At 41.5% G+C, this 13,909-nt stretch overlaps 1 protein-coding gene across 1 annotated transcript in view; it reads right to left on the reverse strand.

The window, feature by feature from the left end:
* The window catches only part of kif1ab (kinesin family member 1Ab), a 77,192-nt gene that overhangs the window by 30,492 nt on the left and 32,791 nt on the right, over positions 1 to 13,909 (reverse strand). Inside the window, exons 20-26 of the mRNA XM_036565365.1 lie at positions 13,596 to 13,776; positions 12,240 to 12,312; positions 12,045 to 12,138; positions 10,881 to 11,032; positions 9,622 to 9,800; positions 7,646 to 7,783; positions 2,888 to 3,163 (exon numbers count right to left, since the gene is read on the reverse strand). Coding sequence (XP_036421258.1) covers positions 2,888 to 3,163; positions 7,646 to 7,783; positions 9,622 to 9,800; positions 10,881 to 11,032; positions 12,045 to 12,138; positions 12,240 to 12,312; positions 13,596 to 13,776 — 1,093 coding nt within the window. The remainder of the gene's footprint in view (positions 1 to 2,887; positions 3,164 to 7,645; positions 7,784 to 9,621; positions 9,801 to 10,880; positions 11,033 to 12,044; positions 12,139 to 12,239; positions 12,313 to 13,595; positions 13,777 to 13,909) is intronic.

Here is a 13,909-nt window from a genome sequence, read left to right on the forward strand (position 1 = left end):
ATATAGTGAGAAAAACAAATTCAAAATTTGGCTTCGTCGGACGATGCAAACCGGAAAGCAAAAAGGGGGAAAAAATCGAAATGACATTAACATACATGACTTCAACTCCATGAACTCAAAAGTGAAATCAAAGTCAACACACGTCACATGTCTCTGGATGGCGCATGTGTGCGAGGGAGTGAAGGTGTGGAAGCCAATCCAGAAAAGAAAAAAAGTCGGGACAGTTTTTTTTTTTTTAGCTCTGGCATGCCTGGCCGAGACTGCTGCAGTCGAAACCAGCTCTTTCATCGTGAGGTCACTGGTCGGTTCAGCTTATCCACAATCAGCTCCAAACACCATAAACGTCTCAACAATCATATTTTGATTTCTTCATCTCAGTGCAGCAAAATGTGTTGTTTCATATCTAAATAACAAGTGATGTGAAGCACCAGCATGTAGCACCCCAATCCCATTTCACCCCTCGCCCCTACCACTTAGCCCTTAACCCCCCGTTTTGCGCGTTCACTCCTAGGGGTAGGGTGTCCTGATTCTAGTTGAGATAGAGGGGGTGAAGGGTTAGGGCTACATGGTCCATTTAAGGCAAAATCAGAAAAATTCAAACAAGAAGCTGGTGAATATCTGACTTCAGCTTCATATCACTGAAGAACTAGGGGTGGGTGATAATAAATAATTGCCCCCCCCTCTGAAGTCATATGATGCCCTAAACGTAACTAAAGCCCAGCAGTGAGGAGCTGAACTTTACCCTCCTCTGCTGTCACTGCAGACTGGCAGGGTCGCCTACAGAGCAGCGCTGGTAGCTGTTAATGAAGTGATGCTCTTTTTATTTCAGGGTCCCATTTCAGAGGGAAGATTTCACCAACACCCCTTTCAAATCAGTTCTAAGGGGCAAGGAGACCCTCGAGGGGTAGAGGTTAGGGGTAAAAATAAGAAATGGGACTGGGCACAAAGGTCCAAGACAGCAAGCACTTCTGATATGTCCACAATGCTCAAAGGTACAGGTGTTAAAGGAGTAACTCTAGTTACAGGAGAGACAGAAGCTCCCCCTTGTGGACAATTTTGTTAAATGTGAGTGAGTGAGTGATATTTACTTTTTAAAAAAGTAAATATATCTTATCCTCCACTACATATGATAGTTGTTTAATAGTTATTCACTCCCAGAAAACACTGAAAAAAAGGTGGCCCTTAATACAAACACCATGTTTATGGACCTTTCTACCCAATCAGTTCAAACTGCAGTCTCACATTAAAAAACTATTTAAGAACAATTAGGTATCTAGATCTTAGATGTTTACAAAGATTATATTCTGATCTAATTAAACCCAAGGCATTAATAGAGACAGTAATAACTAAATATATACAAAATCATCATTTATAGGGCACTTTCTATTGGGAGGATTCTGTCCCAAACCCTAAACCCTAAAATTAGACCTGTCAAAATAAAAAAAATGGTATTTTTGAAACATTTAGATTTTTAAAAAAATACTTTGTGTTTACTTTAAAAAACACTGTCACAACTTTACGTCACTACCGAAAAACAATACGTTTTTGTCTGTAGGCGGAGCCTTATTTTACCCACGCCCCTGCATTTTAGAGCAGGAAGTGAGGCTGCATCCCTGTCCCTCATGGCCACATGGTGAGCAGTTAGGTCCCATTGTTTCAAAGTAAACGTGTCCCAAAGTCTGAAAATCAGTAAAATTGTCACCACCGAAACAGTCACTACTGAAACACTTGGTAAAATTTGGATGTTATGATTGTTCTGGTAGTGATGTTCAATGGGATGTTCAATTATTAGTTTTAATAAAATAAAGATTTGAGTCTAAAGCCCACATCAGGTAAAAGCCCGAAATGCCTTTGATCTCTGACTTTGAATCAGTTTGGTAGAATCATCCTTCTATTAACAAAAATATGAAAATGCCGCTACAGCAACCATATTTTGTCACTATAATGAGGAACCAACACTGACTAGTTCACAGCTTCTAGTGGACCACTAGTGTAGTGTAGTGGGTAACACCTCTGCCTTCTATGCTGTAGACTGGGGTTCAGTCCCCTGCCTGGGTAATCACCCTACACTATACCAATAAGAGTCCTTGGGCAAGACTCCCAACACTACCTTCACCTACCTGTGTAAAATGATCAAACTGTAAGCCACTCTGGATAAGACCGTCTGCCAAATGCCATAAATGTAGTGGACATTATTCAATTAGTCAACTACCCTATACAATCTCCACTACAAATACTGTGCTATAGAGTACACACTGTAAAAAATCACACAGCTTTTAAAACTTAAAATGTAACAAAAAAGTTAACTTAAACTTTTGAGTGCAATAAACTTGTAGCATTAAGTTAACAGAAGAATAATTTGTTTTACATTTGTTACTGTATTATTGGAAATTTACCAAGCTCAGTATTTCAAGTTAATCCAGTTATTTGCTTTTTTAAGTGGTAAATAATTTAAATTCTCTACTGTCGTCATGTTGTTTTTCACCTCGTTCATTAGTTACCTGTCAAACAAAATCATTCACTGCCGCCTACTGCTTGACAATACTATCACGATAATACGGTCAGTGGGAGCTTTTAATTCAGGGGCAGGTGGGAGTGAGGTTGGGGGTGCAGTTGGGCTATTGGGAGTCTTCATGCTCTGTACTTTATACATGAAAGAAAACAGTAGCCACTCAGAAAGAGTGGTGTTTTTTTCATGAGTGAACACAGGAAAATAAATAATTCCACCAGCATGAAAAATGGTATATAAATAAAGATTATTATTATTATTATTCTCATTATTATTATTATTATTAGCCCCAGGCATGCTGCTTGGTTTCAGACATAGCCTCAGTGTGAAAGAGCTGGTTTCCTCTGGCAGCAGCGGAACTCCTGAAGCCTCACCAACCTTCCCACTAAACTGAACAGAGGCCAGCGGTCGTAAAAGGGGTCCTGGCCTTCGCTGGCTTGGGGGCACCGCGGCCCCTCCTGCGGCTCTGAGCCCCCGTCCTCTGCAAAGATCTCAGGGTCCAGGTCCTCCAACTCCTCCTCCAACTCCTCCTCCACCTTCCCATAATGCCGCTCGTCTGCGAGCTCGGTTATGTCAGACTCGGGGTCGGAGAGGGTGGGGGAGGGGGTGGGGTCTCTCATGCGCTCGCTCATGCACGTGTTCAGAATGGGGGTGCTGGAGCAGCCAGAGACACGGGAACTGGGTTAGTGCAACTCACACACACACAGTCTTCACTCCAACACACACACCAATGACCGCCTCGCACACCGTCACTACCGCCTCACATCACCTACAGCACCACAACCTGATTTACTGCAGAGAATACACTGAAAATCATAATACGATGATCTACTGTTCATATACTGTTCATATACTGTTCATAAACTGTTTATATACTGTTCATATACTGTTCACATACTGTTCATATACTGTTCACAGGTTTCAAATAAGACATTTACACTCTTTAAGACGGTTCTTCAAGGGTTCTATAGTAAGGAAAATGGTTCTAAATAGAACCATGAACACTTTGAATGAATAAAGGGTTCTATATAGCACCAAAAAGGGTTCTTCTACTACAATGTCAAGCTTGTTACACTAGAAGAACCCTTTTGGGTGCTTATAGAACCCTCTACAGCACATTCTCCATCAATCTGGAGAACACTTTCATGGTGCAAAGAATACTTTAATCATGCAAAGGGTTCTTTGAGTCTACATGGTTCTATAAGAAACCATTTCTTTGCTAAAGAACCCTTGAAGAACCATCCTTTTTAAAATAAACCATGAGAACTCAAAGAACCCTTTGCATGATTAAAGGGTTCTATACAGCACCAAAAAGTGTTATTCTACTGTTACAGTGTCAAGCTTGCTACAATTGAAGAACACTTTTGGGTGCTATATGGAACCCAAAAAGGTTCTATACAGAACTAGCTACAGCACATTCTCCATCAATCTGAAGAACCTATTCACAATGCAAAGAACCCTTTAATCATGCGTAGGGTTCTTTGAGTCTACATGGTTCTATATAGAACCATTTTCTATACTAAAGAACCCTTGAAGAACCATCCTTTTTTAAATAAACCTTGAACACTCAAAGAACCCTTTGCATGACTCAAGGGTTCTATATAGAACCAGAAAGGATTATTCTACTGTTACGATGTCAAGCTTGTTACAATTGAAGAACACTTTTGGGTGCTATATAGAACCCAAAAAGGTTCTATATAGAACCATCTACAGCACATTCTCCATCAGTCTGAAAAACACTTTCACAATGCAAAGAACCCTTTAATCATGCGTAGGGTTCTTTGAGTGTTCATGGTTCTATATAGAACAATTTTCTATACTAAAGAACCCTTGAAGAACCATCCTTTTTTAAATAAACCATGAACACTCAAAGAACCCTTTGCATGATTAAAGGGTTCTATATAGCACCAAAAAGGGCTATTCTACTGTTACAATGTCGAGCTTGTTACAATAGAAGAACCCTTTTTGGTGCTATATAGAACCCTTTATAAAAAGGTTCTGTATAAAACCTTCCACAGCACAATCTCCATCAATCTGAAGAACCCTTTCACAGTGCAATAACCCCTTTAATCATGCAAAGGCTTCTTTGAGTGTTCATGGTTCTATATAGAACCGTTTTCTATACTAAAGAAACCTTGAAGAACCATTCTTTTTTGCATAATTAAAGGGTTCTACATAGCACCAAAAAGTGTTCTTCTATTGTAACAGGCTTGCCATCGTAGCAGTAGAATAACCCTTTTTGGTGCTATACAGAACCCTTGAGTCATGCAAAGGGTTCCTTGAGTGTTCATGGTTTATTTAAAAAAGGATGGTTCTTCAAGGGTTCTTTAGTATAGAAAATGGTTTTATCCTCTAGTCCTTCATCAGTGGTCACAGGACGCTGCCCACAGGACGCTGTTGGCTGGATATTTTTGGTTGGTGGACTATTCTCACCCCCATGGACCCCCACAGAGCAGGTACTGTTTGGGTGGTGGATCATTCTCAGCACTGCAGTAACACTGACGTGGTGGTGGTGTGTTAGTGTGTGTTGCGCTGGTCTGAGTGGATCAGACACAGCAGTGCTGCTGGAGTTTTTAAACTCCTCAGTGTCGCTGCTGGACTGAGAATAGTCCACCAACCAAAAATATCCAGCCAACAGCGTCCTGTGGGCAGCGTCCTGTGGGCAGCGTCCTGTGGGCAGCGTCCTGTGACCACTGATGAAGGACCAGAGGATGACCAACAAACTGTGCAGCAGCAGATGAGCTATCGTCTCTGACTTTACATCTACAAGGTGGAGTTTAAAAACTCCAGCAGCACTGCTGTGTCTGATCCACTCAGGCCAGCACAACACACACTAACACACCACCACCACGCCAGTGTTACTGCAGTGCTGAGAATGATCCACCACCCAAATAGTACCTGCTCTGTGAGGGTCCATGGGGGTCCTGACCACTGAAGAACAGGGTAAAAGGGGGCTAACAAAGTATCAGAGAAACAGATGGACTACAGTCTGTAACTGTAGAACTACAAAGTGCACCTATATAGTAAGTGGAGCTGATAAAATGGACAATGAGCGTAGAAACAAGGAGGTGGTCAGAATGTTATGCCTGATCGGTGTATATAGTACACAGATATGTCTGTTCTCTTACTGTGTCAGGTGGAGGGGTTAGGCTAAGTTTCTGGTGTTCATGGGTCTTCGTGCAGCTCTGATCTGGTGCATTTAGTGAGTTAAGTCTATTGTGATGTGTAACTGTAGGTCAGTGCTGACTCACTGCTAATCTGTACAATTAATGTATTAAAGATTTAAATCTCCCTCTCACCCCTCATTATGTGCTATACCTCCTGCACCCAGACACTTCTTTCAGTCTCTTTATATTCACAGACACTTTCATATTCAAACACTGTCTGCAATTTTTTAATAATGTCTATGGTGCTGCGAACGACTATTATAAATAACAATATGCAATGATGATATATAGACAGTAGACACTGAGTGCGTATACATGCACTCAATAATCCGATCATAATCGGATTTCTGCAGTTATCTGATTCTTCAAATGGTCATGTAAGCACCTCGGATCTAGAAATCCAATTAAGAAATCTGACAGAGTCTGGATTTTAGCTCAGTAATCAGATTTCTCAGTGCATGTAAACTCTTACTCTGATTTCTTTCGGATCTTCTCAGTCTGTACATGCGCGAGATCAGAAGGTGGAGACCAAACACGAAATAAAGGATTTAAATCTTCTTCATCTTCTAGATGATGTCTGTTCATATTCTCAGGTAAAGTGGCGCGATGTTTAAAAAAAGCCACGTAATGAAGTTTGAGTTTTACGTTACGTTTACGTCGCGTCTTCCTCTGTGAGTTTATAGGCTGGTTGCAAAGTAGAAATCTGATTACTGTCTGACTCATGTAGACCTGGAGTTTCCCCATTATCTGATTACTCAAGAGCATATAGACGTGTTGATTGGATTACTGACAAAATCTGATTTTCTGCAGTTATCGGATTATTGAGTGCATGTATATGCCATCACTGAGTGTGTTTACACACACTCAATAATCCGATCATCATAATTTCGGATTTCTGCAGTTATCTGATTATTCACATGGGCATGTAAGCAGTGTATTTAGATATCTTAGATTGGAGTAAGGTCTAGAAATCTGATAAAGAGTCTGGATTTTAGCTCAGTAATCAGATTTCTCAGTGCATGTAAACTCTTACTCTGATTTCTTTCAGATTTCTAATGTGAAAACAGACTGCTGTACCGGAAATAAGCGAGCAGCGCTGCTGCAAAATGGCAGTAAAAACACTTTTGGAGCGACACTGAAACCAAATACAGGCTTAATGAAATGAAGGATTTAAATCTTCTTCATCTTCTAGATGATGTTCGTTCATATTTTCAGGTAAAGTGGCGCGATCTTAAAAAAAAAAAGCCACGTCATGAAGTTTGAGTTTTATGTTATGTTTACGTCACGTCTTCTTCTGTGAGTTTATTGGCTGGTTGTAAAGCAGAAATCTGATTACTACCTGACTCATGTAGACCCAGAGTTTCCCCATTATCTGATTACTCAAGTGCATGTAAATGCGTTGATCAGATTACTGACAAAATCTGATTTTCTGCAGTTATCAGATTATTAAGTGCATATAAACACACTCATTGCTGCTATAGACCGACAGCTGGTCTTTCTTTCCTTTCACTCCATTATCTACTGTCTTGTCTCTACTGTCCTGCACTGAACAGCTGTATACTTTATCATGTGTTATATAGAACTGTTTACGTGTAGTGTTTCGTATCATTTGCCTGTATTTATTGTCTGTCTGCACTCTTGTCTTCTGCTGTCCTGTGTTAAATACAGCACAGTGTCTGTGTAAACTATAGTTTTGTACTTATTCGACACATCTGAGGGGAGACGGGATGACAATAAAGCCGACTTTGACTTAACAGAAGTTCTGGCTCTGGGCAGTTCTAGGCAGGCTGCATGTAGCTTGATGCTCCATTCAGACTCACATTTACTAAGCATGATGCAGTGTTACAGGGTGATAGTAAAGGCAGAAGCTCAGCTGCTGCATCTCAAAGCAGTGAGGTGCATGCCACACACACACACACACACACACACTCACACTCACACACACACACTAGACTGGTAGGGCACTGACCGGCCTACGAGACGGAACCAGGGGAAGCGGTCGTAGAAAGGGTCACCGCCGGTTAGCGTGTGGTCACAGTCCTCCATGGCACTGCTGGGGACTTCTGCGGCACGATCGTACATTTCTCTCATCAGGTCCAGCCTCTGTCTGCAGAGAGCACAGCAAAGCAGGATTAATACCACCACTGAGCATTTCAGGTCTGCTGCTTTAAAGGGGAACTCCAATGAAATTTTCTGCATAATTAAGTGGTTCAGATGTAAACAGAGTCGTTCAGAGTGGTTTGGTGTGAAACGCTCTGTTCTAGATAAACTTACAGAGTCAGAATTGTTCACAGTGGTGGTGATAGGAACCAGACGTCCACCTCTAAAAGCTCCCTCACAGAAAGTTACTACATGAAATGGTCAGGACACCTTGTTTTGTGCAAGTTTTGGGATACATTTTTGTCTAAAATGTATTTTAATCAGTTTGTTTTAAACTGTTCATGGTGGAAGGATACAAGAAGGGTCCTGTGAGGCAAAACAGTCCCCAAACAAAAATCTTTTTTTTTTTTTCAGATTTGAATTTACCATCATCAACATTCCATATAAACTCAGAAGACTCGTGTAGGTTCACTGGTGGTTTTGGATAGTAAATAAAATGTCTATATTTGTGTTGTAGTCATGGCGACCCCTGGCTCCTATCACCACCACTGTAAAGAAACCTGAACCATTTCACACCAAACCACTCTGAATCACTCTGTTTACATCTCAAACACTGAACTAAGCAGAAATTTTTAACCCAATATATTTTTCCAGCTGTTTAACAGTAAATTAGTCATCTCTCATTCTCTTTTACCAAAATGGTGTTTATCGCCTTATATACATCACCATCAGGTTACTTGTCCATCATCAACGTTAACCGATTGTGTGAGTGTGAATCCTTTAAAATTTCGTATTTCAAAGATCCTTTTCATAAGTCATCCATTATACATCATGAAGTGGATTATTAGAATGTCTTTAATGTCCTCACACTAGTTAACCATATTTTGTGTAATCATTAATTCAATAAGCAAAAACATCAACCCTGTTATAAATTTACACCACTGTCAGCAAAGAAAACCTGTACAAAATAAAATACCGATCCTGAGATTGATGAATTAATTTTTTTGAATAGTTAAATGTTTTCTTAAATGCAATGTTGAAAAATGCTAAAAAATAACATTTACAAGGGCTAAATGGCCCCTTGGCACGATGGCGTTTAGGGCCACTGTTAATAAAAATAAAAGTAGTAGACTTGGAGAATAAAGTCACAATATTTCGAGAATAAAGTCGTAATATTTGGAGGATAAAGTGGGCTGACTGTAGGGGGGCTATCTGTAGGGGGGCTAACTGTAGGAGGGCTGTTTGTGTTGGGGTCTCGGTTGCTGTCCTGGCGCCGGAGCTCCACTCACTCCTGTCTCTCTGTGGATCATTTTGATCATCATTCTCACTGTCTGTGAAACTTCATGCCCTCTTTGAATGGGGGGAGATGTAGCCCCCGATAGCCGTGTAGACGACCCTGCCTGAGATTCTCCTTCAACAACACAGACAGACAGTTTCCTCCGAGTCCGTCTGGCTCTTTATTCTAGATAAACTCAGTTTCCTGCTCAGCCGTTTCAGCCGGTTCTTATACTAATAACAGGCTGGTGCTGATGTGCAGGAGAGACAGGGAGACTGAGTGTTTCTTTATGGGTGAATCGATATGAAAGTAGAACTTTTAACTCCTCACCGCCCCTCATTTAACACGAGGAGGTGCTGCCTTTAGCAAACACTTTGGCCACAATATTGCGACCTTTCCTGGTATTAATGCCACTTTAATGTCGGAATTTTACAACTTTATTCTCAAAATATTATGATTTTATTTTAGCTGCTGCTGTTTTTACCTGTGCAAAATTTTCCATTTTTATACAGAGGATGTTTTTATGCAGTACTGCACAAATAAGCCGTACAAGGCCTGTTTCACCACACCTCAGCTTCTCTAAGGTCCAGTAGTGTGTGGCTCCATTTTTCTGGTCCTGAACCTCCACTGCTACGATGGTACGAGGGAAGGGTCTTTTCTCTCGGTCCTTAGCTACACTGGGGGGCAGGAGATCAGGAGGGAGTGGAGAGTAGAGTGTGTCTGTCAGCAGCACAAACTGGAACTGAACCTGGAGGGATGACACACATTGCAGCAATGAGTAATAAACAAAAACATAACACTCTTGGGCCCAATCAGATTTCTTATTTTTACCCCTACCCCTTGTTTTCGAGTGTCACCTTGCCCCTTGGAACTGAGCTACAAGTTGTAGTGGTTGAAATCTTCCCTCTGAAATGGGACCCTCAAATAAAAAGAGCATCACTTCATTAACAGCTACCAGCGCTGCTCTGTAGGCGACCCTGCCAGTCTGCAGTGACAGCAGAGGAGGGTAAAGTTCAGCTCCTCACTGCTGGGCTTTAGTTACATTTAGGGAATCATATGACTTCAAAGAGGGGGGCAATTATTTATCATCACCAATTCACCAATTCATCATCAATTCTTCAGTGATGTGAAGTTGAAGTCAGATATTCACCAGGTTTTATTTGAATTTTCCTGTTCCACCTTAAATGATGCAGCAGATACATTCTGGCACCTCAGATGTCAGAACTGCTGCACCATTTAAGGTGGAATTGGAAAATTTAGCTAGCTAGCTACTGAGACGTCATCATACTACTAGTGATTTTTCTTGCTTGTTCTGAAGAAAAGGACCATTATACACTGAAACAACAGTTCACTAAGATAAAACAGTGGTTACCGTAATTTTTTAACAAAATTCTCACATTTGTGGGTTTCTTTGATCTCTTGTTCAGCCATCCTGCCGGGTTTTGTCTTCTTTTCTCATAACTCTCTGTTTGGAGTCTCTGAAAAACCTCCGTTTGGAGGGTCATGTAGCCCCAACACTTCACCCTACCCCTCTATCTCAACAAGAATCGGGACACCCTACCCCTAGACGAGAATGCACAAAACAGAGGGCTAAGGGCTCAGTGGTAGGGGCGAGGGGTGAAATGGGATTGGGCCTTAGTGTGCACATATTTAGCATGGGTTGCTACAGGTTTAGAATAACAGAGAACAGAGATGGGCGGCAACACTAAAAACGAGATGGATTCTAGAATAGTTCTGCACTTCTGACAGTAGTATTAGTGGACATAAGCGAAGATGTTTCATCCAGTTAAAGGTGTCAACACTATAACAGCCAATGAGAGCAGCTCACCTTCTTCTTCAGCTCGACGCTGATGGCGTTGGCCTCTTTGAGGAAGATGGCATTGCCCCACAGCAGGTCTCGCAGAGAGGTGAACTGGTAGAAGCGCCATTTCCGGAAAGCCCAGAGCGCCAGCTCAGTCTCCCGCTTGGTCCAGGCAACTGCTAGGAACAAAAACATATATCATATTAAAACTGTGAGGCTTGTTAGAGTATCTCAGAGATACCAGAGGGAAATCTTTTCAGTGGATTGTTTACTGACAATACATACATTTTGGGGAAACGAGGCATTAAGGACACAAACTACTCTCCACTACAAAACAACAGTGTCTGTGTTCACACGCAAAGATTTTTGCCAATCTGCTTGAATACATCCGATTATAGATTAAGACTGAGGTGTTTATTCTCACTCTACTCAACAATCTGATGGAAAACCTCTGTTTACATGCTCACTACAAGTAATTCAATCTAAAATTATGCGCATGCATAGAGAACCGCTTAGTGTAGACGTTACCATGACAACCAGCATCACGTGAGTCCGGTCAGAGTGAGATGAGCAGCAGTGAGCAGTGCTTGTGTTTTTAATTACTTTAAAATGATGTCAGACTCAGGAAAACGTCCTTCACATGTCCTTATTAAAGGAGGCCGAGAGGAAGACGTCGTGTTCTGAGACACATAAGCTGGACGTCCGTCCCACCGCCGTCTTTTAAAGACCAGAGCATAAACTTCGTCTCCTCTGCAGACCAGTTTCTGCTCCGCCATGTTGAACGGTATAAACTCTCACTATGACGCGACGAACATGATCAGAACGGACTTAAACTTTCTGATAGGGAATGTAATCAGATACAGGCGTTTACACGGATATTATTCTTCTATTTAATGGATTATTTACAGGATTACTCACCTCGTTCAATCGGATAGAGATTTTATTCCGAATGGCCTCAATCGGACTAGTCTAGCCCGACTGACTTGTATACATGGATGTATTCTGTTCCTATTAGTCGGATTATTAATGGATTATTAGGCTGCATGTAAATGTGGCTATTCATGTGGTTCTGGATACTAAAACACTGGTCAGCAATGACCCCCGTGGTAAAAGCAACAGTTACTTCTTTGTGCTGATACAAAGTTGTCATTAACTTAGTCTTTTCTAAGTACAAATGTGTTTGTTTCTCACCCTCTTCCTCTGGTTCCTCTTCCTCCTCTGTGGTCTCTGGGTAATACCGGGAGTCAACCTGCCTCTGAAGAGCCTCCAGCTTGCTCTCATAGTCCTGAAAATTAAACCAGGTCATGATCAGGTCATGATTTTGTCTTTTCACTTGTATAAACTATTCAATGCCCTCTCTGGAGCTGTAAAAGCCAACAGTCTTACCAGTCTTTGCTGCTCAAGAAGGTTGCTTGCTTCTTCTCTCTCTCTGCGGTACTGATCCTCAAGCTCCTGCAATCTGTAAACACAGCATGTAACATAACAACAGTAACTACACTTGGGTTAGAGACATTACTCTAAGCAGAAGGCTTAATTCTGAATGAAGGTCATATGCACAAATAAATATCTAGGGTAAAAATGCAGACTGGATCTGTGGTTTCCAACACCACCTTGGGAGCCACAACATTTTATGTCAATTAACGCTTTACCATGTTGGCTGTAAATATGACTCAGTATGTGCTGATGTCCTATTATAGGCTAAAAATATAAGAAAACAAAAACACAGATTACTCTCCGTTAAGTTTAAGCACAGCTATAGTCGCGTTTCTCGCATCTCCGGCAGGAAACCTCTTCTAAAAAGTAGAACAGTTTCTTGTAAAATGTCTCACAACATTTGACTTTTTACGAGGCTGAAGTCGCTTCTCATTCGCCAGCTTCTTGTTCGGATTTTCCCGTTCCACCTTAAATGGTGCCTGAGGCACCAGAATGTAACTCCTGCACCATTTAAGGATGGAACGGGACACTTCGAACAAGAAGCTGGTGACTGAGAAACTGACTTCAGCTTTAAGCCTGTGATATTAGTGATGGAGTTGTTTAGCATCTTTTAACCTGTTAGCTAGCCGACCAAACTAGTTCTAGTTAAGAAAATAAGCTGTCAGCTCCTCAGTTTAAACAGAACCGGGTTCTCACTTCATCAGTACATTCGGTGCTCCACGCGAGCATCAAAAATGATTCCATTATCAGCACAAGGGATTTTTCGTGCCGTGCCGCAGTGATACAGAGATCAGTTGTTGTGAGGCGGTCATAGCCGTGCATGTATCGTGTATTTTGGCTTCAAACGCAGCTCAGCCAATCAGATTTTAGGACCAGAACTATCCGTTTTATAATGATGAATCTTGTACATCTGGACACTCCACACCTGGACACTTTATTTCAGTACCAATATATGCACATATTTATTCAGTATTGTCATTATATGCTGTTACCTGCACCACCTTGTGCAGTCAGGATAGATCTTATTGCAGATTTTTGTATATTTCTAGTTGTATATATGCCTGTATCTATCTATCTATCTATGTATCTATCTATCTATCTATCTATCTATCTATGATGATATACTAGTCTGTCTCTCCGCCTGTCTACTTGTCTGTCTGACTATCTTCTGTCAGCCAATTTATGTCTATCAATCTATCTATCTATCTATGTATGTATGTATGTATCTATCTATCTATCTACCTAAATAATGAATCAGTTGTCAGCTGACTCTTAATAGGCTGTATCTGACTGAATGTTCCACCGTACCTCTGCTCCATTTCCTGTTTCATGTCTATGCCCTGTTTCTCCAGCAGCTCTCTCTGGGCGAAGGCCCAGTCCACAGGCTCTACGGGCGTCTCAGCGCAGGGGGTGCGCTCCCGCTCCTGCCTCGCCTGCTCTGGGTCATTAAAGCGGAACACATGGCTCTTCCCCATGATGATACGGTTCCCTAAGAGGAACACATGGAAACAAGGTTAAAGTTTATGACCAGCTTGAACTCACCTTCTCTCTTGAACCTAATGCTGATTATGTAACTGGCTCATCTGCATAAAAGTAAAGCAATTATGTGCAATTATCGCCAA

The sequence above is a fragment of the Colossoma macropomum genome, unplaced genomic scaffold (genome assembly GCF_904425465.1).
Source record: "Colossoma macropomum unplaced genomic scaffold, Colossoma_macropomum, whole genome shotgun sequence".
In the NCBI taxonomy this organism is placed as follows: Eukaryota; Metazoa; Chordata; class Actinopteri; order Characiformes; family Serrasalmidae; genus Colossoma; species Colossoma macropomum.